The 27,018-nt window shown below is 47.2% G+C and overlaps 2 protein-coding genes across 14 annotated transcripts in view; one reads left to right on the top strand and one right to left on the bottom strand.

The window, feature by feature from the left end:
- LOC123354888 (tubulin-specific chaperone cofactor E-like protein) overlaps positions 1-5,692 on the top strand; it is a 97,187-nt gene extending 91,495 nt beyond the window's left edge. The window contains exons 27-31 of the mRNA XM_044997267.1: positions 164-412; positions 1,448-1,610; positions 2,057-2,144; positions 3,310-3,426; positions 4,117-5,692. Coding sequence (XP_044853202.1) covers positions 164-412; positions 1,448-1,610; positions 2,057-2,144; positions 3,310-3,426; positions 4,117-4,217 — 718 coding nt within the window. The 3' untranslated portion in view covers positions 4,218-5,692. The remainder of the gene's footprint in view (positions 1-163; positions 413-1,447; positions 1,611-2,056; positions 2,145-3,309; positions 3,427-4,116) is intronic.
- A 10-nt stretch (positions 5,693-5,702) lies between these two features.
- LOC123354890 overlaps positions 5,703-27,018 on the bottom strand; it is a 111,967-nt gene continuing 90,651 nt past the window's right edge. For 4 of the 13 annotated variants that reach the window (XM_044997270.1, XM_044997269.1, XM_044997268.1 and 1 more), the window contains 10 exons: positions 25,451-25,520; positions 21,222-21,359; positions 19,904-19,962; positions 18,631-18,838; positions 18,045-18,188; positions 13,858-13,978; positions 12,323-12,435; positions 11,106-11,189; positions 8,789-8,862; positions 5,703-5,868 (listed from right to left, as the gene is read on the bottom strand). In XM_044997270.1, coding sequence (XP_044853205.1) covers positions 5,742-5,868; positions 8,789-8,862; positions 11,106-11,189; positions 12,323-12,435; positions 13,858-13,978; positions 18,045-18,188; positions 18,631-18,838; positions 19,904-19,962; positions 21,222-21,359; positions 25,451-25,520 — 1,138 coding nt within the window. In that variant the 3' untranslated portion in view covers positions 5,703-5,741. The other 9 variants (XM_044997274.1, XM_044997273.1, XM_044997272.1 and 6 more) reach the window with 8 other exon arrangements.

The following is a 27,018-nucleotide window of genomic DNA, read 5'->3' on the forward strand; positions in this document are numbered from 1 at the left end:
CATTGGATGGTAACGTTCAGTTTTGCAGTATTCAAACTATCAACCTAGATATGAAAAGATCCGTCTCCTGGTACCTGTCCCTTAGACCCTATCCGTTCCCCTCCCCCTTTGTAGAGGACGATCTTTCTGTTGCTTTCTCATGAGCTTTATTTCTCTCCTTTAGTGTGATTAACCTGACAGTCCCAACACAAGAAGGCAGTTTCACAACCAAGATGGCATTGTACAAAAACTCATCCTATAAGCACCCCTACCGGCAAGGTGAAGTGGTTCTAACCACTCGGGACGTGCTGTATGTCGGGGTCTTCGTTGTCGGGGCAGATTCCACCCACCTGATTCTAACGCTGAACAAATGTTATGCAACCCCTTCTCGGGACAGCAACGACAAACTCAGATACTTCATCATTGAAGGCGGGTCAGTGACATGGGGCAAGATTTTTCTCTCTGTTTTGCTTTTCTTTGGGGATCTCAAAATCATTGGCAGGTGTAAAGCACCAGATGATCTGAACCTGTGAACATTACAGGAGGGTTATTCCTTCCTCTGATGCATGCACTAAGGTTGGCTCTCCATTGATTTGTACCTCTGGGGCTATTCCTAGCATCCTAAGGGAAAGGCCAGAGGTGCTCGAGTGTCATGCCGAAGAGCACGGGTTAAGAATCTAGAAGAAGGCTGCAGTTGAACGTCTAGCACTGCCTCTGGTGATGGAGAATTTGGACTCCATGCTATCCCCTAGACAGGCAGATGTTTGCAGATATCAGTATACCCGGTTAAATGTTGGTCCGTTGGTGGATGATTAGTGGGAGAAATTCTAAGAGTTTTAATGTGTTACCACCTGCATTTGGAGTTAATAACAAGAAAGCTTTGCACTTACATAGCACTTTTCATCCAGGAGTGATGAGGTGCTTTGCAAGGTGGCGTTACCCTCATACGGCAGATGTAGAATTTGGTGCACAAAAGAGAAGGGCTTAAATGTTGAAGTGTGTCCACTAACTTGGATGCCCAACGCAAGACATCCAGGAGGGCCTGATTTTCAGAGAGTGAGCCTGCGAGTTCTACACCTCTGAAAACCAAGCCCCAAGGGTTGCAGATTGGGCAGGCAGAGCCAGTGGACACTTCTCTGCCATCGGGATAGTGGCAAGGTTGGGAACAGAACACATCATACATCTGCTTCCACCGCTGACTCATTGTAGGACGTGGGCGAGTCAGGTAACCGCACAGTGTTTCCGGAATGGCCTCGAGCTGCCAAATTGGGGCTTGGAGTCTGAACACTCCAGAACTCAGAGGGCTCATAAGGCTCAAGCTCCCCTCCCGCAAAGTTTGTCACATCTAGAGAAAAGGATCATTTCGTTTCCCTGTAGACATAACTCACAAGCACTGGGGAGCTGGAGAATTTTTTAGAAGCTCGCAACCGATCCTGGACCCAGCTGAGACTCTGTATTTTCCTCCTAGTTGCCAAAATATTAAGGATAACACCATTGGGATTGAGGAGAACGGGGTATCCCTGACCTGTCGCTTCCACGTCACCGTCTTCAAGTTCATCGGGGATTACGACGAGGTTCATCTCCACTGCGCCGTCTCCCTCTGTGACTCGGAAAAATACTCCTGCAAAATAGTACGTGCGCGTGTCTTAGCGTGCGCTGTGGGCCGCGGCGGTGGTCCACGCTGGAATCATTTCCCCAAGGCCCCTGTGTGGCAGGAGAACGGTTTCCTGGGGGCTACTGACGGGCCTTGCTCCAAAGGGAGCAATGCCCACTAGATGGACATAACGTTCCTCTCCTCACTCCCCCGTCCTCCCAGAGCCTGGCACATGGTTTGCCCCTGTGCAATCAGGCTATGTGGAATCCCACCCAGCAGAACAAGTTCAGGTCCATTGTATCAGAGAAGAAGGGCCAGAATTTTCCCTTAATGATGCTAATCCACCACTGCTAAAGCCTCAATGGGAGCTGTGCAATAGTTCTCAATGGGAACAGGGCCAAATCTAGGGTTTGAGATCAGAGACTAGCGCGCAGTAACCACAAAGCCTTGCAGTAATCGCCCCTTGCGTTTTCCTTTGTTCAGAACTGCCCCCAGAATTCCAGGATGGCCACTGAGTACACCAAAGAGCCCAAGGAGCAGATCATCTCGGTAGGGCCCATCCGGAGAAAGCGTAAGTGTGCACAGCTAAGAATACGGAGGAAAATTATTCCCGCCTGTATAAACTGTTCTGAACCTTGGATTATTAAATGGACAAGCTCAAGATAAATCATAAATATATTGAGAAACAGGTCCTTCCCTTGTGTTAATAACCCCATCTGAATTTATTACAATAGGAAGCATCCTATTTTAATGGTCCAGTTTTCACCATTTGTTGTTACTTTTTTACATGTACATTTTATGTAGCAGGGCACTCAAACTCAGCTGCTCAGTTTCACTTTCTGGTTTTACTGAGCTAGCAACTCTTTTGCGTTCTGTGCATCACTTTGTAGGGGAGAGAGTGTCCCTCGTGGAGCCACTTTCTTCCCCAAAACCCCATGCTGTGTGTCTGCCCATCCATCCCTACATGCATTCATCCTTCCCCTTCTCTTTAGCCTATGTATGTCTGAGGCATCTCTTACCCTGGACCCAACTTCTCAAAAGCATCCACCAGTTCTAGGCATCTCAGTCCTTGGGTGCCCAACGAGAGAGAGAGTCTCATTATTAGAAATGCTGAGCCCCCACTGCCAGCCCCCAGGGAGGTGATTTCTAGGGCAGTGGTTCTTAACCTGTGTCGTCCACAGCCCATGTCTAAGATTTCCAAAGGGATTTCCTCTATTCAAAATGTTTTAGGGGTCGGCAAATGGAAAAAGGTTGAGAACAACTCTTCAAGGGAATGGCTTCCTCCTCAGTTTTCCTTTTCATCCTAACTGCCCTCTCCACCACACCTTCCTTCTCCTCCTCCTTCTCTCCACTTTCCCATCATCCTGCCCGGCAGGAGGTTCATCTTTCCTCCTCCTCCTCAACCCACACCCCTGTGTGCTGATCTGGAGGAAGAATTTACCCAGCCCATGGCCAACCGAGATTGCACTGATCAGTGCACTTGGGGTCAGTGATTTTGCCATGGGCTTAAGTGGGAGCAGGCTCTCCGGTCCTAAATTAAGTGCAGGGCTGTCCAAAGAATTGGCATGGGTGGGTCTGAATCAAAGCCCCCCTACTCTTCAGTGGCAGGTTGAATGGCACCCTAGAGCTGGATGGAAATGCTTCTGGGGTCATTTCTAGCTATTAAGCTTTGTAATGCGCCTTTCCGTACAACTGCGTGCTGCTCTCTCCTGAGCCCCCGATCTCTCCTGTTCCAGGGTTAGACTGGTGCGAGGATAACGGAGGCTGCGAGCAGATCTGCACGAGCAGGGTCGACGGGCCCCTGTGCAGCTGCGTTACTGGGACGTTGCAAGAAGATGGCAAGAGCTGCAGAGGTGACTATCTGAAGGGCTGCCTGAGGGAGGCTGGGAATGGGCCTGGGTAGATGGAACAGATGAGCAGCATGATGCAGATGGGAAAAGGGATTCTTCCTTGCAACTCCCCCTTTAAATCTGTATGGAAAGACAATAGAGAAATAGACCTGTCCCCAAGACACAAAGCTTAAAACTAGATCCAGATCCAGGGTTTAGGCCCCTCCCTACCATTAACCACCAGAAAAATTGAGAGAGAGAGAGGGGTGAGGAATGGGAATGAAGGGAACTGCTGTAAAAAGAAATGGACTTTGGAGCCCACTGAAATAAATACGTGTGTTTCAGAGGCACAGAATATTAAAGGAATTAGCGGGAGGAAGCATTGTCATCTAGCAGGGAGAGAGGGATTGGGAAGTCACAGCTCCTGGATTGGACACTGATTCCTGGCAAAGCCATTCCTTTCCCCATCTACATCACCACCGTCATCACTAGGGGGCTTGTGCAGCACCAGGAGATACTTGACCCAAGGATGCTAGTAAATTGCAAGGTGATATTATTATGACTCACCCCTGATTGGCAGACTCGTGCTGTCACAGTGTAGAAGTTTGTCCTTTCGAGACTCTCACGTTTTGATCTCTAAATGATACCGCCTTTGCTTACTTGGAACTGTGCCTTTTTGATTTTCAAAACTGTTCTTTGTCTTTCTCTCTCTAGCTTCCAGCTCTTCTGTTGGACCTCAAGCCTGGCTCATTCTTCTCATCGTAACCCAGCTGTCACTATGGCGTTTCATCTATAAACCAGACCCGACCTCGTAATCAATTAAAGGCCTCTATTTAAAGTACTGTAATTTACTTACTCTGAATCCCTGTAGGATAAAAGCATGTGCCTCTAACTCACAACCTGTACCACAAACAACAAATGTTTTTAACTATCACAACGCTGAAGTCGGTTGCCTGGTACAACAATTTAAATGATGCTACGAACTACTTTTAATACAATGGGAGGTAACAGCAGCCAAAATTTCAGGTATAGAGCCACAGGAGAAAACACTTAACCAAGATCTTCCCCCTTTCTCAAGTCTCCATACGGCCTTCTTCTCATATTCATTTCTGGCACGTCTTGGACACCCTCACAACACTCCTCGGCCTCTCTGCTCATAGTATTCCCTTTTGCTGTGCAGTGTTTTCCTTGACTTTGGATCAGGCCCTAAGCTCCAGCTAAGTTTCTCTCGTGACTGCTCCCTCTAGCTTTGCCTGTGCTAGAGAAATTTACTGGTGTAAGAACCAGTTTAGCCCTTAGGGCACTTTGCACCACATGGCTATATTTCCATGGGAGTGCAAGAACTGTTTGGAGCAGGCTAAAAAGCAGATTAGTCTAAACAGATTTGGTGCCACTGTGGAAACAGACACACTAAGAGGGTTCAACTAGTCCGCAAGGCGTTTTGATCTCTCCCAGAACCCACTGCTTCTGGGAGCCATGCTGAGAATTCTAGGAGGCAAGGAAATGGTTTAGAACACCACTAGTGTGGACGGGGGGGGAGGGGAGGAGAAGGTTGTACCCAAAAAGGTTCTTAAACCAGTTCAACATTGCTAGTATGGACGCAATGAACAGTTTGAACTATAACTGGTTCAGTCCGCTAGTACGGTCACCACTTTCATTTCCTTTGGTGGCTCCCACGTGTCTCCTGGACATCAAACAGTCTTCTTACCCTTCAAACTCCTTCTCAGCCCCTCTTGCAAATCCATTTGAGACATGTTGCTCCTCTGGTTCTAAGTGTGTTAATGATCCCGCATAACTCCAGTGCTGCCTGTTCATTCTCTTCAGTCCTCTCTTTAGTTGGTCACAGCAGGAACATTTTCTGCTCCTAACCAAGTGGGTTTTTTTATTTTTACTTACTAGAAAACACCCTGTCTGTCTATGACACAGTATCAATAACAAATGTAATTGATCAGAGTCAAGCACCAGTAACAACACGGCTCAGCTTGTACCCCTGTCATTCTCTCAATTGCAAAACAGCCATTAAATTCCATTGTAGCAGCGTGCCTATGGAGAGGAGTGAATTGCCTCTCATGCAGTTTAGTGCTGAGATGATTGAAAGGTTTGACACGCTCGGAAATCTTAAAATTTTTAGCCCAAGCTGCTGTTTCTTTCTTCTAATGGTATCCGCATGCGGTCTGCAAATGACAATCGCTTTGTACCCAAAAAGCAGCTTTTAACTACTGGATTTTTTTCTTGTTCGCATCTCAGTGAACCTTCTGCCCTCCCCCACCCTTTTTTTTTTAATTATATGAATCAGCCAAGTAATTTAAACATGTTTTATTCTTAAATAAACATTGTGTTCAAATATTCTCATTTGCTGGGTGCACTGAATGCTCATTTCTTATTTCAAGCCGGGGCCAGAAGGTCATATGAACTTCATAGACGAAGACAGGGCTGATTCTTTTTTCCAAGTCTGAGAACATCAAGCTGGAAATAAGATGCATGATTTTAACACAAAGGGTAATTAACCATTAGAACAGATTGTACCACATTCCTTGGCATTTTCTATCACTTGTAGTCTTTAAGTTAAGACTCTCCCTGTCTTTCTGAATGATGTGCACTAATTCCACTATTGGGCTTAATGCAGGAATCACTGGGTGAGGGTCTCTGGCCTGGGTGATGCACAAGGTCAGACTAGATCAGGGGTTGGCAACCTTTCGGAAGTGGTGTGCCAAGTCTTTTTATTCACTCTGATTTAAGGTTTTGCGTGCCAATAATACATTTTAATGTTTTTAGAAGGTCTCTTTCTATAAGTCTGTAATATATAACTTAAATACTGTTGTATGTAAAGTAAATAAGGTTTTAAAAATGTTTAAGAAGCTTCATTTAAAATTAAATTAAAATGCAGAGCCCCCTCCAGACTGGTGGCCAGGACCAGGGCAGCATGTGTGCCACTGAAAATCAGCTCCTGTGCCGTAAGTTGCCTACCCCTGGACTAGATGATCACAATGGTCCATTCGGGCTTTGGAATCTATTCCCCTAATGTGCTTTTGTAAATGTTCTGTCCTTTGTGAAGCTCAGAAGTCACTGAGGGCCCTTCTGCATCTCTTAACATACCTGAATAGGATTTCCTTCCTTGTCTTGTTTTAAGTGAAGTACCCACCAGCTGTGAAGAAGGCTGAAATCAACTCCATTCTTGGTAACTAAGGTTCTGGCACTGGCTACCTTATGCTCTGAAGGAGGAAGCCTGGTTTAGTGGGGAAAGCAGGTTTGTGTTCTATTTTTGACTTTCTGCTGAATTGCAGTGTGATCTTAGTCCACTAACTCTCTCTCTCTCTGTGCCTCAGTTGCCTCCATTGGCAAAATGGGGATTGCCAATGCTTTAAGATTACAGGGAAGGCAGCAGCTAAACTGTATTCAGTGCAGGTGAGAGGGAAAAGTAGTGTTACACCCGCTTCAAGTCCCACCCCCACTTCATAATTTGACACAATATAGAGAAACCTCAGGGCTGCTCTAAATTGCACTGGCTCTTATCAGCCCTCTATGGGGCTATTCTGCTACCTGAGGATTACAGCAGGGTTAGGTTTATGATCCTACACCAGGGAGTCAGTAAGCCAGCATTCTGTCGGCTTAACACTGCCAGAGTTGTGTACAGCAAGCAGAATGAGGTGGGGGGGTCAAGATCTGGCTTAATATGTTCTTACTGCAGCAGCCTTATAGAGGGAACAACAAGTGCCTTGGAGGAAGAAAATTTCTAGTGTAGCACTCACAAGCCAAAGTGCTTTTAGGAGAAAAATAAACACCTAAATCATTCAAGGGTGATCATAAAGTTAGCACTTCTGTCTCTTCCTCTTTGCAATGCTATGTCATCTAGGGAAATGCAGGCAACTTGTATTATATGCCACAACCTATTTTCCCAGCATGTTGACAAATGTGAGAGGATAAGCTCTCTCAGTGAAGTGTGGAAAGGCCCACAACAGCAGGATGGAATTGTTATGTAATATTTAGTGATCCTTCTTTCACTGCATGTGAATTCCTCTTATGCAATCTCATAAGGGAGCCAGCAGTTGCTGGGCTCTGACTAATAAGGCTCTTTTCTAGCAATAATGGTTTAATTTTGGACACTGAAGTCTGGCTGATGCATAAAACAGCAGCATAATAAAAGGACCAAACCTGCTTTGTATTGCAAAAGCAAGGAGAGAACAACCCTATTGAAGTACATGGCTGATGCAGCTATTTGCACTGTGCATTTTAGAGGATACACACTTCCCTATGATAGTGGACTAAGCCATTATACCCAACTGACCGTGGTAAAAATGCCTGTGTAATGTGTACTGGCTCAGCCTAGACAAAGCTTTAGGGCTTGTCTACATTTAAAAGTAGATTTGGATTAAGGTGAGGTGTAAATTCCACATGCAGGAGCTGTTTCTGACTAACTGCATGTGCAGAGAAGTGGAATACCCCCCCTTCCCTCTTTTGTTCCCAAGTGGCTGATGGGCTAGACTTCAAATCCTTTTAACCTTAAACCACACTCCTCTTCCTAGAGAAGAGTTTAACTCCCCCTCCCCCCAGAAAAGGGATGTGAACCCAGCAACCTAACTGCAATGCTTTGTTTCTTTGCTAATGCCATTCTGACAGGTAGTCCAAAATGCTCCCCTGGGCAGCTTGGAGCATGGTCAGCGGACCTTCCCCAGGGGCATGCAAGCTGATTTTGTATTAGCTGACCTGTGCAGTCCAATCACCCACTGTAAACACGGAGTGGAATCTTTAACAGCAAGAACCCAAGTGCCTTCCTTGTCTTGTTCCACGGAGCTTAATGAAAGGGGGAGGGATGGGTGGCTGTTTGTGTCCTGGAAGAGACTTGTGCTGCAGTGTAGGAGTAGAGAACCCCCTCCCCACAGCCCTGACAGGAGAGGACTGCACTGCAGGATGTCTTAGTCCTGACCTCCTGCTGCTGCCTGCCAGCCAGCCACCCGTCCCCCAGGGGAGGGGAATGCCACTCCATCATGGAGTGGGGAAGGGGTCCAGCCCTGAGCTCATCAGGTGGTTAGAACTGTACTAAAGGGACTAGCAGAGCATGCTTGGCTTCAGCCCCAGACTGACTAGCTGTTAGGGCCTAACAGTTCTGGGAAGGCCAAGGAGAGCAGCAACCACAGGGAGGTGCAAAAAAAAATAATCAAGGCTCAGCAAGGGCACAAGCCTGAGCCAGCCATCAGCCCTGTCTCAGGCTCCTGTCCCCCTGCTATCCCAAGCCCCTTCACCCCCTTTCCTGGGAAGGCTTGAGACTAATACACCACATAGGTAACCAAGGTAAGCACAGACCAGAGCCTTGGGTTTCTAGAACACCAAAAACCCAATCAGATTCTTAAAAAAGAACTTTAGTATAAAGAAAAAATTAAAGCAGCACCTCTGTAAAATCAGGATGGATGGTAATTTTACAGGGCAGTCAGATTCAAAAGGATTCCCTCTAGAGAAAAAAAACTTTAAAATTACAAAAACACAGGGATAAACCTTCCTCTAAGCACAGGGAAAATTCACAAGCTAAAACAAGATACTCTAATGCATTTCTTTGCTATTACTTACTATTTCTGTACTTTAGATGCTTCATTCAGTAGGAGCTGGATTACTTGCTTGGTCTTTGCTCCGCAGAGAACACCGACAGCACAAAGCAAAAACCTTGCCCCACAGATTTGAAAGTATCTTCTCCCCTTATTGGTCCTTTTGGTCAGGTGCCAACCAGGTTATCTGAGCTTCTTAACCCTTTACAGGTAAAGGAGGGATTTTATGCTACCTTTCGCTGTATGTCTGCCTAATACCAGGCCCAAGACCAGCAGCATAGCAGCTGTCCTAACAGGCCTGGCCAGCACACACTCCCAGAAGCCCAGACAAGCAGCAATTTAATAGACACTAGCACCAGCCGGCCCTGAGACAGCACTGAAGCCAAGCATCTGCCACAAGCAGGTACTGTTGCCCTGGGACTAAGGGGCCAGTAGGGGAGGGTGCTGTACTGGGCAAACAGATCACAGGCATTATGCACCTTTTGGTTGGGGGCCAGGATGCATTGTTGTGGACAATGTACTACAGCTGGGGTTAACTGCTGACTCCCCTAGTGACAGTCAAGTGACCACTGCAATTCCAGCATGGTCCTGTCTTGCATGCAGTTTGTTATTGCTGGGGGAAATCAATCCTTGCCTCCCTCCAGAAGGAAAAAGGGGGGGTTGGACCTGGCCAGGAGATGAGCAAGTTCCTCTGCCCCCAGGCAGGTTGGAAGAACTCCATGGCAACACAGCCCCTCCACCTGGGGAGCCACTAGCACACAGCACATGATCTACAGCTAGCAAAGGGTGTGTTGGTGTCAGCTGTGACACCAGCAGTGCTGGGGAGGCTTGTGGAGTGGACAGCTACAGAAGCCACCTAGGAACTGGTATAAGTTCAAGTCTCATGAACACTGCCAATGAGATGCTCCTCCAGTGTAAAGTCCTTAGTTCTAACCCTTGTCAAAGGGGCTGGGTTTAGGGTTAGGAGACAGGAGTGTTGGGAAGAGCCTAGCCTGGGACATCAGGGGCAGGGTTCCTGATGGAAACAGGATCACACCCCACCTCACCCTTTTCCTGCTGTTGCAGGGAAGGCTCCCTGCCCTCTGGAGAAGTGTTTCCCCTCTGATGAACAGAGTGGGATCAGCTGTTTGGGGAGATGGGGACTGGAAAGGGCATGGATGCCTAAAATGGAGGTGAAGGAACCAGTAAGGGAAGGGAATGCAGCTGGGATGGACTTGGTGTCTCACAGAGGGGGTGGAAGGTGAGGAGAGTTTGGGAAGGGGGCATGCTGCCTCTCCTGTAGGGGAAGAGATCCTTGTTAGATCCTCACTGTAAGATAAGGCTTAATGAGCATTATGTCTACACTAGTACATTGCAGATACCAAAGCAAGGTCCAGTGTGGCCATGCATGTTTATAGCCAACAGCTGATGGTCTAATTTCAGTGGGCTGGTTAAGTGCAGGTGGCCTATGATCTACAGGAGGCCAGACTAGAGGAGCTGGTGGTCTCTTCTGGTCTTTACCAATGGCTGTGTTCCCATGAGAATGGCACCAGACGAAGTATTGCAGCCCACTGGAGACTAGACATTACGAGCCATAGGAAGAGACTGAGCTGCACCTGTGCCAAGGTCCCCACATAGGCAGGGGAGTGTGGAAGTGAGATATACCCAGTTAATTCTGGACAGCGACCTGCTCACATCCTGCAGAAAGTCAAACTGCCCCCAGGTCACTGACAACTTGACCCGGGGGAAATTTCTTCCTGACCCCACATGTAGGAATCAGACTTTGAGCAAGAACCAGCCAGCCCAGCACTTGAGCGAATGCTTGGTGCTACCTCCCAGCCCTGGCCCTCCCCCTCCATGGCCCTGATGCTTCAGAAGAGGAGAGAAAAGACCATGTACTGGTGGAGTGGAGGGGGCTGGAATATCCCCTCCTTGCCTCTGCTGATGGCCCACTGAAGCCCAAAGCCTAAGATTTAGGAACCTGAGACATAAATATGCCCATCTGTCTCTTAATTCTCTAAGTTGTTAGCCCACCCGCCGCCCAACTGTTGGGAGGCTGTTCCAGAACCTCACCCCTCCCAAGGTTAAACCTTTCAACTTCCAGCCTGTTCATATCCATTTGTTAAGGCAGGTGCATTTACAGTTTAGTGCTGCAAAAAGCAGCCTGTAAGAAATTCAGCCAGCTACCTGAGCTCCTCTTTCATGTTCCAGTAGATCTTCCATGTCTTCCTCTGCCAGTTTGTTTAGTTCTGTCAAGATAACATCCAAAGCCTGAAACACACAAGAGAAATCCCAGACTTAATATTAAAGGAACAGAGGTTGGGAGCCAATCTGGAAGAAAAAGGGAGCTTAATGCTTTCTTTAAAGCAAGATATTTTAGCAAGAGATGCTAAACAAAAGACTTGACATGCTGAAAAGAAAGATGGATCTAATTTTCAGAGATACAACTCAAGCTACAGCTTTTGTTTCAGATTTAACAGAAGAATTGTGTCTCTGGAGCAATGCAAGACGAAAGTAATATCCTTTCAGATTTGAGGCAGTGAAGGTAATCTTGAGAAATAAAAACCTGTAGGCACAGAATCTACAGATTAAGGATTTTAGGGTCTATTGTTCCTTTAATGTGGCAATACATTTAAAATTGCTTCCTATATTGCCATCTAGTGGCTGTTTCAGATATAACACAATAGATTCATATTGACAGTTCCCCCCCCCAATCCTAAAGAAGCCTGAATTCATCCTGAAATAATGTGCAGCCCTTGGGCCTGCAAATTCCACCTGATCTACAGAGTGAACTCTACAAAATAATGCCATGTTCCTGTTTAGCAAAGGTACCACCTTCTTGTGTGCCAGGTGGCATTTTAAAGACTGTACCCTGGAAACCATGAAAATGCCCTCACTTAGCACCTGGGATGGAGCAGTGATGTTATGCAGGGACATCTGGGAAGTGAGATGGGCTGTAGGATCTTTTATGCCTGTGCAGAGAAAATGCGATCTGTGGTGACTGGCATCACTTACAAAAAGTCTCCTGCACAGCTAACTGTGGTACTCAGTACAGCTGCCTCTGAAGGATAAAGGGCTGAATTATGTAACTTTCTGAAGAACAAGAGTATGCTACAGGAGAGGCATGGGGGAGGAGACACTGAGCCCTCTAAGGGTTAAAAAGAATTCAAAATATTAGTGGTGGTCTATCTTAATATGGGGAGAGAGCAGGCTGGGATTAGCAGAAAACAAAGCCACCATGTATTGTTCTGTATAATCCCTTGCTGTTACATTCAACCCTTCATCCTTAATTAGCCCTCCCATCTACCCTGGTGGTACATGGTGGGTTCCCCCTTTCCTTGCTGTACAGGGGGAGCTACAAGACAGCAAAAGTTATCGATGTCTAAGAATTCAAGGTTACTTACCACCTCGATAAAAGCTTTTCGATGGAAATCTCCCAGTGGAACATTTTCAGAGGTAGTTCGCTGCTGCTCCTGAATGCTAAAGAACTGCCTGATGAGAATATCCAACATCCAACCTGGGAGGAGAAAAGAGGATTCAGGTAAGATGTTTCAGCAGCAACGTGGAGGACCCACATCTTGGAAAAATCAGCAGCTGTTACTCTTTCTAGTTGTGTACGCAAACAGCATTTCCAATCCTCCACTTAAGGGCCTGGTTCCGCATGCCTCTCTCGCAGGAGGTATAGGAAAGCAACCAGCGCAGCGGTTCTGCTGATGTTAATGACATGCGAGATAGGTCCAGTGACTATGGGTTCAAAGCATACACTGCAGTCAATCCAGACAAGTCAGGCCCCCGACACCTCCCACAAACCAAAGCTGACACTTGTGCCATGGTATCATTCCTCATTTTCTATTACTGTGGTGCCTAGGAGCCCTAGTCTTGGACCAGGACCTGGTTGTACTTGGAATTGTACAAAGAGCAGAAAGATGGGGCCTGCCCTGAGAAGCTTACAATTGTCTTGCACTCATTGTTCACATGAGCAGATTTAGCGCCTTTCCTCTGAGCACCCAACAATTGTGCCCAGAACACCCTGTGGGTAGAAGACTGGTGTACGGAGATAGTGCCAGTTTTTGAAAAAGCCCTCTACCCTATGGAGCATTTCTGGTTTAATGATCATAAGCCGTGTGCCTGTGGCCCCTGCATTGTAGTCATGCATGTTTGGGCCTGATCTTATAGCTGTCAGCCTCGCTCCTATACTGAGGTCAAGCCCTTCAACTGGAAGATCTTTGGGGCACATTTTACCTACTATACTGCACCCACTTGGGTGCTAATGCAAAATTAAAGTAATGTTATGGATACAGGTGAAGTCATCTGCCCAAGGTGACAGTGAGCCAGTGACCAGAGCAGGGAACAGAACCAGGTGTCCTGTTTACTTCCTCTAGCCACTAATGTACACACCCTCCCAGTTTCCTCTTTTAGTGCTGTTCTTCCAAAGACTAGTAAATGGAAAGTTCAGATCAAAGGATTACATGGAAGTGAGAGGAGTGAAGTGCCCCTGCAGTTTTAAGTTCCAGGAAGGAGTACATGTAGTGGTTAGAGTTGGGGATTACAATATCCCCCACACACTGCTGCTAACCTGCTGCATTACCTTGGCCAAGTCACTTAACCCTGTTGCAAGTTATTTGTTAATCAGGCACCCTGCCATCCAGCTATATTAAAGGGTCAGGCCCAGAGCTGCTGTCTTTGATACTATTAGCTCAGAGATTGCACCTGTTGTCTGTAGATCTCAATAGATGGGGAGACTGAGGAAGTGCCCTATCCACTAGGTCATGCTGCCTCCCTTGAGGAGTCAATACTTGCCTACTTCATGGAGGTGTTGCAAGGCTAGTAATCTTCAAACTAGATGTTGGATGCTCACATTGAAGGTGAGAAATAAGCACCATGTAGGATGGTTTAAGAAGGTGCAGAAATTGCTCCTTCTCAGCTGCTCAATACTCACTGTCCAAAACCACACTGGAGTGCTCCTTCCCCCCAAATCCAGGGGGATGTGTACTGGTCATTCCGATCAAGTGCTCCAGAAGAAAGAGGTCAAGAAGTTGTTTGCTGGCACATGCTGTAATCTGCGAAAGAGAAGCCTTAATTACTTTTCCAAAGGAACAGTTTGGTGCCAGCTGTTCGTGACCTTTCTTGCTGCTTCTGGAGACAACTGCCCATGCTGCCTGCTGTGCTCACATGCATGTGAACAGAAAAGGTCACAGAGCATTGACTTGACCTCAAAGGGCTGCCTGGAGCTTGTTTGAAATTGCTTGTGAAAGCATCAGGCTCCCTGGATTATCTAACACCCTTTGAGTTCAGCCACTGAGCCTGGTGGCAAGCAGGCAACACCATCCTAATGCCATGCATGCCGTGGTCCCAACTCGGGGGCTGATCCCTGAGGGAAGCTGTAGCAGCCTTGGGGCCACTTCTACGGACAAACTTCCAATAAAACTTCCTCCCCCACCCCCATCAAAATGTTCCAGGGAGACTGATTTGAGGCCCTTGCATCAGAAACCTTGTTTCCTCCTTGGTAGTGAGACTGGAAACCGAGACCCCAGGCTTGTGGCACCTTGGCCAGCCTGCCCAGTTGGCTGATGGGGAGTCCTGGGAGTCAGCTTGCCATCTGGACTGCTTTGGAGTCAGGACCTCAGCTTCCAGGGCAGCCTGCTTGGTAAATTGTTGCCCTGGCTCCAGGGTTCCATTCTTTTCATGGAGGATGTTCAAATTTGGGGGAGGGGTGTTCTGAAATTGGAACCCCCCCAATGATCAAAATTAACTCCAGGAAACAGAATTACCTCTCCTCCCAGCTGAGTGTAGCCCCTAGAAGCTGACAGCCCCCTGCCCCTACCAGCTGGGCCCTGGAGAAGGCTTGGCAAAAGGATCCATTACAGCTGCTCTGCCACCCAGGGGAGGGGGCAGGCTGCCCCACAGTAGGGGCATTTTCCACCAGCAGGTTAAACCATTGGATGTGTCACTCTCCTGAGGAGCTGTCCCATGCTGTCCAGTTTGCTAGAAATGTGAGCAGCCCTGGTGTAATTCTGAGTCCCTAGCTCAGACATGGCCAATACAGCTCATCAGCCAGGGCCCAATCAGCTAAATCTGAGCCAGCTGTGGAAGGGCAGGACAGAGAGCATATCAGCCCAGCAGCAGGGGCTGAGTCTCATTTACTTACTGAATGCAGAGGGGGCAGTAATGGTTGCACCCTTGGAAACCCAAAGCAGAACTTGGAGGAGAGAGCAGAGTAAGGGAGTTCAATACAGATGAGCTCTCCAGTGCAGGCTAAAACAGGAAGTTATGGGCTTCTTCTGGAAGTGAGCAGGGGAGGTCTGCTGGCCCTGATACAGGGAGAGACCATGACAGCTCCTTCTGGCCTTTAACATCTACGACTCGACCACCAGAGCCAATGTTTGTATGGTCCCTGAAGTGAAACAGCTGAGTCTGGTTCTGTTTTATCGTCACTAAAGGGAACTGGAGCATACAGATTTGTTCAACTATCGAAAATCTCTTCTCCAAAAGGCAAGCTGAGCAGGGAGCACCAAAGGTAAGCTGCCTCCCAAGCAATGAACTGAGGATCACTTTAACCCTTAAATATCAAGCCCATTCCCAGGTGGCTCACCCTCTGAATCCTGGTGCATTTGAGGGCTTAGAAGTTGTGCTGTAGAAGAGGGCTCTAGTCTGGGAGCAGAGATGGTTCTGGCCTGGAGGAGACAGGGCAGTTCAGGGGAGTTCACTGGAGGAAGTCTCATGCTCTTCCTCTCGTGCTGCAGAGGACCCAATTCCCAGCTCTGCTATGGACTGGGCCACATCCTCTCTCCAGGCCTCAGTTCACCATCTGTAGAATGGGGGTAGCAGCCTGTCCTGTCTCCACCCTTTTTCTGGTCTATTTAAACCACAATAGCTTCAAGGCAGGGACTGTTTGTACACTGCTGAGTACAGCAGGCCCAGAATCTCAGCTGGGGCCTCTAAGCAATGAACATCTACATGGAAATAGCACCTCAGGGAGGCAGGTTGGGGCCAGCAGAGGTGGTGTGGGAAGGGAACTGGCCATGAGAAGGGACATTAGGCCAATAAGCAGGTCAAGCTGCTGCCTAGCACACAGCTATGGTCAGGCTAGAACCAGGATGCCTGCACCTGCTGTTCTAAGGGCTAATTCAGTCAAGAGACTGCTTCTGTGTGCAGGGGGAGTTTCTGCACTGTCTTAAAGCTGCAATTCCAAATATTAGTCATTCAAACTAATAATTCCCTGTAATCTCTTGAGAGCAACGGGATGTGTTTGTTCCACTCTGCTTGCTGTGTGGAGTGAGCCCATCTCCTCACTACTTAGAAATGTGGCTCACTTACATGGCCCATCATTCAGCCCCTGCTCTGTCCTTCAAGCTCTAATTACCTGGGAAGGGCCATTCCTAGTAAGTATAATGCAGACAGCCATCTGCATGCACTTCCATATCAGACAGGGCTGTGGAAGCTTCCTCCTTCACCCTGTGTAATCTCACCAAACAAGCTTCCTGTATGCTGTAAGGTGTCTATTTAGATAGACACTATCCAGGACAATATGCACTAGGGCTCCTGCCATAGGACAGTGTAATCTATACCTCGCTTCCTCTGACTCAGCAGATCAAATCCTGTTTCTACCTTAGTGCCTAGCCAAAGAGCTTTTCACATTGTGCCTTTCCACCTCCTTGCTAGCGAGGTGGTTTTTATTGCTAAGGGTGGCATCTGGGTTCTATGTAACTGGCAGTAAAGTTACTTTCTGCTGATCTCTGCCCCCACAGGAAGTGAAGGAGTCAATAGGAAACCACTTGCTGCCCACTATTGCTTTGCTGAGGAAGCCTGTGTCTTCTTACTAATCACATTTATTCAGAGTAGTGCATCGGGACCAGCTAAGCTCCAAGCCCCAGTGTGCTAGGCACTGTATGAACGCAGTAGTGGATGGTCCCTGTGCCAGACAGCTTCCAATCTAAACAGATGAGCAACACTGGGCAGGGGAAAGGGGGAATAACACAGCCAGTGACCCAAGCAACTTAGTGCAGATGTCATGTTAGTGCCACAATGTCAGGGGGCAAGGATGGGTTTAGTTCAGAGGTGATGTGAGGAGGAAAAGTGGGAAGGCAGAGGAGATGCTGTGCAGAATGGGGGAACAGGAGGGTTGAGTTGCCCATGATAAACAAGCAAGTGATGTCCAAAGGATTGTATCAGCAAGTTCTGGATCTGTAACATCTTGGCTATTAGATATACACAGACCCTGGCTCATGTTCTTCCCGTGGAAGTCAGTGTAGTTTTACCAGGGGTGTTTTTGGTCCAGGGGGCTTTTGATTGGCATCTAGCAAGTCAAACAGGTTTGTGGGAGGAGTGAGAAGAGACTTGCACTGGGCAGCCAGATGAATAAATGGCTCAATGGTGTTAACTGAAATTTTACTTCCTGTCCTCTTCCCTTTGAGACAAGCCCTGTTACTTATCCACTGTTGGGTAACGAGGCATTGAGGTTGTAATTTAAAATGCAACATGACAGGATGATGCATGATCTCAGTTTCATGAGATAAACATGATCTCATGACTTAAGACAAACAGGGCCACAAGTCAGGAGGTCTCAGTTCTATTCCTCGCCCTGCCATTGCCTCCCTGTGTGGCCCTAGGGCAAATCACAATTGTGCCTCAGTTTCTCCAATTGTCTCTTGTCCACTGAAGTTGCAAGCTCTTCAGGGTGCTCCCTTGCTAAGTGTCTGAATCTTGGTTAGGCATTTGGGGGACTTGTGGGAAAAATCAGGCCACTTATTTGGGAGCTTAACTTCAGGCCCTGGGTTTGAAAATGTTGGGGTGTGAGCATGTTTTCTCTATTTTATCTAACAAAACCTATGTTCAAGAGTTAGTTATTCCAATACCTTAATGAAACCAGACTGGGATGATGCCTCTTAATCAGGGTCTGGTACTCTTAGTTTCAGGTTTATGCCTTCTCTTGATCAAGTTAAGATGAGCATTTAAAAATCTTCCTAATGATTAGTTCTGGATGTACTGTACACTCAACTTGGCTTTTCAATTGTGCCAGATGGTGACTAGCTGTCAGGACTGATGGCCCATGCAGGTTTCTCACCCGGACACTAGAATTAATTTCTTACATGGAATAATCCATGCTGCCACATGCTTCAACAGTACCTGGCTTTGCTGCAGCTTTATCCTCTTTGCATCGTAGTCACTGAGGACTGATTGAGCTAAGGCTTTAGCATCCTCCTTGATGACGTGTGAAATGACCTCTTGGAGAATAGCCTCGTATTCCATCTCTTGGAGAGCCTCTCGGAGCTGAGCCAAAGAAAACATTCTATTTACATCTGAAGTAATTAGACAGGATGTGCTTGGTAGGCTATGATCACTATGGGACAGAATAGCCAGCCCAGCTGGTTACTGACCAGAAGTCATTGATGGCTGGTCAGTGACCTTGGTGACCCAAGCCATTGGTTCCAAGTCCAGCTAGGAATAGCCAGAAGTCTGTGGCATGACCTGACAGGCTCATGCAAGAGGTTAAGGACCAAATAGTCCCTCTGCATTAGAGGTGTTCCTGCCAGGAGAGGACTGACACATTAGTGAGGAACTTTGCCTTGCCACTGGCAGTTACAGCTGTTTAGATACCTGGAAGGCTTTATGCTCCAGGGCTGTCAGTCCAGCATCCTCCACAAGCTGGAAAAATCAAACCTGGTGTTTGTGCACATGCCTCTATATAGATGAAGCCATGCATTTTACTCACAATGCTAGGCAAGACCATCTGAACCACCTCCGCTACTAGTCCATCCATGCTGTCAGAAATAGCAGCCCTGGTTAAGTAGTCATCAACGAAATCCTTCATGGCACCTCTGAAGGCGTCAGCCGACAAATCTCGAAGAACTTCCACAAAGAGCTCGTCCAGTAATGAGTCAGGAAGATGCTTCAGAGTGGACATGGACTCCCTTAAATGCCTGGTATGAGTGAAAACAACAAAAGTTTTCTGAACATGCTGAGCCAACAGGTCATTGTTCAAAGCCGTCTTTGTATTCTCTTCAAACTGCTGCCACAGGCAGGCATGCCTAGGGGACCGAGTGCCACAGTCTTTGGGTTCTGTTCCTGGCTTGTGCCCATAATGCCTGAGACTCCCCCATCCCTTGGGTAATTCTGTCTCCTTATTCTCCATCTTTGTCCTCTCTGCTTAGACTTGGTAATGAGGGTGTCAGTGCACACCGCTGGGGGATCTTGTGAAATGGCCACTGCCCACTAGATACTGGACTGAGACCTACCCAACTCATTTCATACCAAAGCCACTGAATAGTCAGATGGTAACTTTCTGTCCCTGCTGAGCTAGATTAGAGCCAGTGACAGTCATGGAAGTCAGTAGGCCCAGAGCTGCCTTCCTCATTGCTGTGTTTCTACATGCCCTGATCCTGGAAGGGAACAAATATTGCCTCCAAAATACAAGGGCTGCAGTGGAAACAGAATTCATGGAGGGATGCTGGGTTTCTGTGCACCTTGCAGCAGTGCCCATTTGCACATCCTCTTTGCTCCAGCCTTTGAAACCAGTGGGTAAGAGTTTTATGCTATCATGTACTATCTGTTCCACATGGACAAAGAGGAAGTCAGCAAGGAGAGGGGAAATGACGACGTAGGTGATTCAATAGCCTAACTTAATACTCAGCTCTTATCCATAGATCTCAAGTGGATTACAAAGGAGTCCCTATTTTTTAGGATGGGGAAACTGGCACAGAGAAGTAGTGACATGCCCATGGTTCCCAAGCACAATGGCAGAAAGGAAAAGAACCCAGGTCTCCTGAGTCCTAGACTGCACCTTACCCTTTGGCAGACACTATAGTTTTACCCAACAAAAAACTCTAGAAACAGTCAGTTTACTGGCCAAAGGAAACAGCCTTTCCTGCAATCCAGACTGTTCAGATGGCAAACTGTTCTTGAAAATTACAGGATCAATGATCGTTTGGCCTGAATAGCCACTCATTAATTCTCAAAGCAAACAAGGAACAATTTTCATTACTCACTGGGATTTTTCTCCCTTTGATTTCCCATTGCTGGACTTCAGTGGCTGCTGCCTCTGATCCTATCAAACAGAACAGCCAGATAGGTCAGGTGCATTTCTGCATGCACAGAAGACCCCCCAGACACAGGAAATGTTTAAAGACCCTTCCTTTTGATGAAAAGCTGTGATCTAATGAACAGAGTTAGTCATTAGAGAGCCCCTTGTTTGCTATAATCCCAGTCACTGAAATAGCTGTTGTGGAATCCACAATGGACCTGAGAAATCAGCCACCTACAGCCAGTGCTGGGTTGACAATCACACCAGTAGCTTCATGGAGCCGGGCCCCAGCCTGCTGCTTCCACTGCACCCCAAGACCCTGCTGGCTCCCCTCTGCCCATCACTTGCTCTTCAGGCCAAGGGCTCCTCTCCACCCCCTGGCCCCACCCCCATGCTCATCTGCTCCCCAGCTGGAAACAGCCCCTCTGGCTCCAGGCGGTCGGCTTCCCACCACCTGTGGGACCCTGCCTGTCTCCCCAGAGCTGAGCTGCCCGCTGCAAGTGTCTTGAGAGTCCGGCTGGGACAGGCCCTGGCCTGGCTGATGGCACCACTCCTGAGGGGCTGGAGTGTTTCCCGGCCCTGGGACCAGATCTGGCTACGTTGCTGGCTCAGCCTGGCAGGCAGTCACCTCCCAGCAGGGCTAGTGAGTGCAGTTGGGAGGCAGGGGGTAGGGAGTGGGTCTCTGGGGTGGGGTAGCAGGGAAGGTCTGTGTGTGTTGAGGCACTAGGGAGTGGGGGTGCTGGGCAGCTGAAGTAGGGCTGTGGGCAGGGATGTGCTGGGCAAGGGTGGTGTTGTGCATTTCTGGGAGAGTTGGGAAGGTACTGAGCATAGTGGGTCCAGGGGGCTCTGACCATAGGGAATTGGGGGGTTCTGGTGTTGGGCAGGGGGGCTGTGTGGCACAGTATGTGCTTGCCCCTGAGGGGAAGGGGCGTACTGGCAGCACAGGGACAGGCGAGTCACTGTGCATCTCTACTGCTGGTTTGTAAATAGTGCCCTTGCACTGGGCTGGGCAGAGCGAGGCCACCCCTGCCATGCCCCTGACTGATGCACACCTCCCCCACACCATGCTCCATTGCCTCCATGGGGACCCACAAATGTTTGGTGCCTGGCCCACAAAAGGTTAATTCAGCCCTGCCTACAGCCAGCCACAATGCAAAAAAATCATAACCAGACCCACATGGCAAATCTGACGTCTTATGACAAGTTTCTTCATTGCAAAAGCCCCACCTGGAAATTCAACCGTTAGATACAAGGAATGAGGAAGAGGCATAGACGTCGTGCACCTTGATAAACTCTGTGAAGGTCTCCAGGAGCACATCCGGCACGAGCTCCTCCAACAGAAGCTGGGAGAGGAAAGAGTCAACCAAGTTCCAGGCAAGCTGTGTGAGGTCCAAGGAATAGTGGCACTGGGCTACATGTTCCTAGAAGGCAGAGGAAAAAGGTTGCAGGAGAAACAAAGTACTCAGGATACTGACTATTTAACTGAACGAAAACCAAGACCCAGATCCACCTCTGCCAATACCCTAGGGGAGGAAATCTCCCTGGCTATTCCACATCTTCCCTGCACTTACATGTGGTGTTCCCCCAGGGAATGACCATTTGTTTACCCCCACCCCGTCCCTGCTAGGATCTGCAAAGTGTTAGGACCCTGAGCCTTCTCTGTTCCTGGACAATGCAGCCCCATTGCAGCCATGCTGTGTGTAGGCCTGAACTAGATGCTTGCTCAGCAACCCCCCCCCCCCTTCACTGAGGGAGGGGCTCAGACAGAGCAGAGTTTTGTCTGAGAGGCAGCTAGGTTCCTGTGGAAGCAGAAGGGAAAGGAGGTGTGAGCCTGCAGCCCCTTCCAGCCCCTCCTTGTGCATGGATCTCACATAATGGAGGGGTCCGTGCAGCATTCCCCCTCAAATCCTGCATCAGGTAGCAGGACTGCCCCAGAGAGCCATGGGAGTGAGTGGCAAGATGTCCTGGAAAGGGACCAGGTATCTAGCCATTTCCCTTACTAGAACTTCACCCTCCAATTTCCCCTCTGCTCTTTTCTAACTGGGCAGAGCAGCTTCTGAACTGAATGCCTGGGATCAGTATGGGGAGCTCCTGTACTGAAAGCCAATTACCTGGCCCAGTCTAGAGTGGAAAATGTAAATGGATGTATCCACTAGGGAGAGCTATTTTTCAATCTGCCTAGAGCATCTCATTCCAGACAGCAGCTCAGTCTTCAATATGCTATTTCCATTATAAACCTATTTTCAAGGTAACAGAGGCTTTTTAATTTACTCTAGGCTGACGCTCAAAATTGCAGGCTTGTCAGCTGATAGAACACAGATCACTTATCACAGCAAAGGATGTGCCAACAGTCCCAGCGGCTGTCAACAAAACCTGACATGTGAATTAGGATTGCTCCTCAACACCATGCTTAAAAACATGGTCACTTTCAAATGACAGCCAGGCCAGTGTCTCCTTTGCTGACTAATGCAGGTCTTGGCTGGCACTAGTATACAGTAGCCCCCCCAAAGGTTGCCATGAACACTTCACAATCCTGGATAAAGGGGGCTGGAAGCTCTTACAGTGTTACAAGTCCACAATCTGACAACTTCAAGGTTGTCTTTACACCAGGCATCATGGCCATGCAGATATTAGGGCAAGGAGTCTGATCTCTTCCAAAAAAGAGAGTCCCCCAGTTACTGAGCTAAGGAAAATGTTGGCTATTGGCAGTACAGGGCATATGACGGCTGAACAGTTCTGAGTGCATGGAGTAGAAGGTAGTAGTGTACACATGCTAGCTCATAATACGGTATATCATTGTTATGGGGTTGATGGAGAGATTATTGGGTGATGTCTGACCTATGCAGGAATCAAGCTAGATCAGTGATTGCTGAGCTTCCAATCTATAAGGTAACAGCAGGTCCTCATGCTAGTTAAGTAGCCACCAAATGGGATCAAAGTAGGTATAGTGACATTACTGGGGGTTAACTATACCAGCCATGGGACTCAAAATGCAAGTCTGTATTTAACGTGGTGGGGATAGACTGTTACGGTTTGATTTTCAAACCTGCTGTGCTCCCTCTAATTCTAACCAACACTTTTCTGATCCAGGTTTAATACCTAGCTGCTACGTAGCACTTTTTATACTTAAATCTCAAAGTGCTTTACAAAGCAGTAAAGCTCATCCCCATTTTACAGATAGGGAAAGAGCAGGCCTGTGGCAGAGCTGGGACTAGATGAGAAACACTATAATGGACCCTTAGCTCAAACAGCCTGGCCCTTTCCCCCCTTTAAGAATCCGAGGGGAAGGATTCATTCTAAGGTTTTGTTTAGGCTGCACACAACAAACTCAGTAAAAAAAGGCATAAAATAGTATTTAGAATGCTTCTAATTTTAAGAAAGTTTCTATTCAGCCTTGTTTCAGTTCACCTTCTGGTTTTGTTAAGCTAACCAGTTTTAATGGTGCAACTGGAGGGATGTGCAAAAAACCCAGCCTTAAATCACGGAGAGTAATCAAGCAGTTAGTGAACATGTGGGCCAGGGTGTGTAAATTCTGCAATTACATAGTAACCTTGGCGCACAAAGCTTTTCACCTGCATGTGTGTTTATGATTGTTTCCTAGAGCCAGAACAAAGTTATTAGCAAACAAGGGGCTCTTCTAACAAGGAGCTAAACCACTTGTGTAGCTACACTTGGGCAAACCTCTACTGTAGACATGCTGCACCAGTGCAAGGCATAACTTTTGCTAGTACAAGCAGGTGTCACTTTTGGAATCTGTGAAGAGCTTGGGCTGAAGCTGGTGGTGAAAGCAGGAAAAATACTAACACTGCCTTCCAAGCCAGATACTGGGAGGATTATTAAATTTAGGACCAGATTTTTTAAGGTCTTTAGACACAGATTATCCAAAATGGCTAGGCACCCGACTCTTACTAAAAAGATCAATGGGAGTTGTATGCTTTTGAAAACCTCACTAGGTTGCTTATCTTCATCTGTAGGCACCTAAATACAGTAACTTCACTTAAAGTCATCCCAGTTCAATTGTTATATTGCTGATCAATTAGGGAACATGCTTGTTTCAAGTTGTGCAATGCTCCCTTCTAACATAGCCGCCTGCTTTGTCCACTGCTTGCAGGAAGAGCAGCCCATTGCTGCTAGCTGGCAGGGCTTTGAACCAGGGTGGACCAGCAGCCCCCTATTAGCTCCCCTAAGTTCCCTGTGGGGCAGCTGCCCAACAGGTTAGCAACTGCAGCAGTCCCTGCCCACACTGCCATGTGCTGCTCCCTGAGACTCCTGCTTGCTGTGCAGGGGCGGGGCAAGAGATGAGGCTAATGTCAGTGTCCCCCTCCTTCCTGCCCCCTGCTTACCCCATCTTCCATAGATCAGGGGGACACAACAGGGTTCAGGACAGAGGGAGCTTGCTGTCAGGAACAGCTGTGGACTCAGCAAGCTGATCTAACAAGGCAGCGTACTTAAAGGGGAAATGCACATCTCAGACAGTGTGTCTGGGATGCTCTCCCTCCTCCCTCCATGCTTGCTGCCTTGTAGATTGAGAGTTAACCCTTGAGGGCTCAGCCAACTGCTAGTTCATTGTTTAGCAGCAAGACATTCCCTGGAAAATATCCCACCCTCTGATTCCTCTACTTCAACCAAGCCTCACAATCGCTGTGTTCCAATATTAAATTGTTTACGTTTTTTTAATGTATATAAGTCTTTGGCTGGTGAAAATTCCTTGGAACCTAACACCCCCATTTACATTAATTCTTATGGGGAAATTGGATTCACTTATCATTTTGCTCCAAGTCACTTTTTCAGGAACATAACATTAAGTGAGGAGTTACTGTACCTTTCAACATCTGGCCAGTAGTGCCTGTGTTTCAAGTCAATTTCACCTGGGCTAGGTTACTTTTGATTGAAACCACCGCCCACTCCACTCTTTCGGCAGGTGAGTGGAGAGTCTTTGTTATATCGATTTTAATGGCTCTTTAATAGAGATACTGGGGAGGCAGTCAGTGACTGACAGACAGGAAAGTGCTTTATTGTTCTGAAAGGTGCTCCCTTTTCCCCTCTCTACTGTGGGGCACCAGGGAAGAGACAATACAAAAAATATTGGCCCTATTGTGTTCAACTCCCTTTCCTTAAAATGGGCCATGATTGTTCCAAGCTCATGGCCCATTGAAGATGTGGGTGTATGACCTAGCAGGCCAATTCTGTAGCTGTTCAGCTCCTGTCTATTCCCCACCTTAAAGACACAGGCCTGACTGAAGAGATTCTCAGAGAGACTCTGAATAAGGAAGTGGACCAGACCACCTTCTGTTTAAAGGCATGTGCTCTTAATCAATTCCCCAGTACAGAGTATTACAGCTAGAGCACCACTTCTACCAACAAAACGGCAATTACCTACTGATGGCCTGAGCTATGAAGGCATCTGCCCCCATAGGGAGTGATAGGATCCTAAGCTGCTTGGTCTGAGAGATGGAACACATGAAGTAGAAAGATACAAAGTTAATCACAGTTCTTAGCCAGTTCCTCTTACCTCGTGGGGGCAGCTTGGGCCATGGTTGTCTTCACACTTCATGGTACCGATTCCCCAAATGTCTTCTTTCCTGTTGAGTATTTCAAAAGTGTCTGTAGTATATTCTCCGCCGTATTCTTCCCTCTGCGTAGCATGCTGGTGTCTGGGGCGGGGCACTGGAGGAAGGCAATAACACCTTTCCTCCTTACTGTCTAACCTAATGTAGCCTGATTGGGGTGTGTTAGTGGTGTTTTATCCACTTAATTTTATTTAAATTTTTATTTAATTAATAATAGTTATTGTATATTAATTAGTATATGTTTGGCTCACCAATTAGTTTGATCAGAAGATAAAGTTTGTCCTGAATCAGGCTTCAGAGTTTGTAAAAGGAACTTTGGGGTTATGACAGAAACTTACACTGAGACATATATAGTCATAAAGACCTTTTTATAAAAATCAATGAAGTGGTAAGCAAATGGTAAAACAGTTATGATTACAGAGTTACAAGTATCACAGTTCTGTAAGAGATACATCTATGGTAATACATTATAAGCTGCAAACATAGTTAATACTTACACTGTTTTAGTAACCTGGTGCTGGAAGATATGGGCCACACCTGTGGCCATTTCCATTCTCACACCTCTTGCAGAGGAAGCTAATGCAGAGCTGTTTGCTCTCTAATTTAACTCTAAGCTTTAGCTAAAAATAAAATATAGACCTACAGTTTGAAAAGAAATACAGCCTATTAATAGTTAATAGCCATCATAGATGGGTAGCATCAATATATAGTTGAAGGTGGAAGCAATGAAAAATAGACAGGGACAGATAGATGGGTCGATTGCCTGCCTAATGGTGAGCTGCCTCACCTTTTTATAGGGCATTAGTCAGATATCCTTCCTCCTATGCCCAAATGTCATTCTTCCCCACAGAAGTGTTAGGGTACACTTGTCCCATAGGTTAGTAGGTATGCATTTGTGGTGCACTTTAGATTTGTGGGCAAAAATCCCCTTTTTTCCACCCTTCACTGTTATTGGTTCAGTCAAAGGTCTCTAGACATCTACATAGGTATTTTGTCTATTACTCTTCTGACTAAGGGTCCCAAAATGTGCTAAAGTTGCCTTAGTCTCACATACAGGATGTTTGGCCTGTAGGTCTCTTGCATTGTAGCCAGACTTATTCTAATATAAGTTTATAAGCCTATTACATCAAATACTCAAAGTTATAAGAAAGATTTATACAGACCAGCAGCTTAATCCTTAGGGCTACACTAGTCTGGTTCTCCCCCAAGTAAGATCACAAGACCCTGTAGAAGACTGGAGCACTTTCAATACCCCAATGGGAGAGAGCCTGCACATCTGAACCTCATGCAGCTGTAACTGACTGTACAAGGGATGGTTTTCTCTATTCAACTGAACTTCCTGGGAGAGAGGGACAATAATCCTAGCTCATACTGCAGATTGGAGCAGGAATGGATTTTCAAAGGCATGAAACAGTAGGTGCCTAACTGCCCTTTATGCCGTGGGAATACACGTGGCTGTTATGGGCAGCTCTAGGAGTACTAACTTATTTTTTGTACTTTTAAAACATTT

Source organism: Mauremys mutica, chromosome 22 (assembly GCF_020497125.1).
Source record: "Mauremys mutica isolate MM-2020 ecotype Southern chromosome 22, ASM2049712v1, whole genome shotgun sequence".
In the NCBI taxonomy this organism is placed as follows: Eukaryota; Metazoa; Chordata; order Testudines; family Geoemydidae; genus Mauremys; species Mauremys mutica.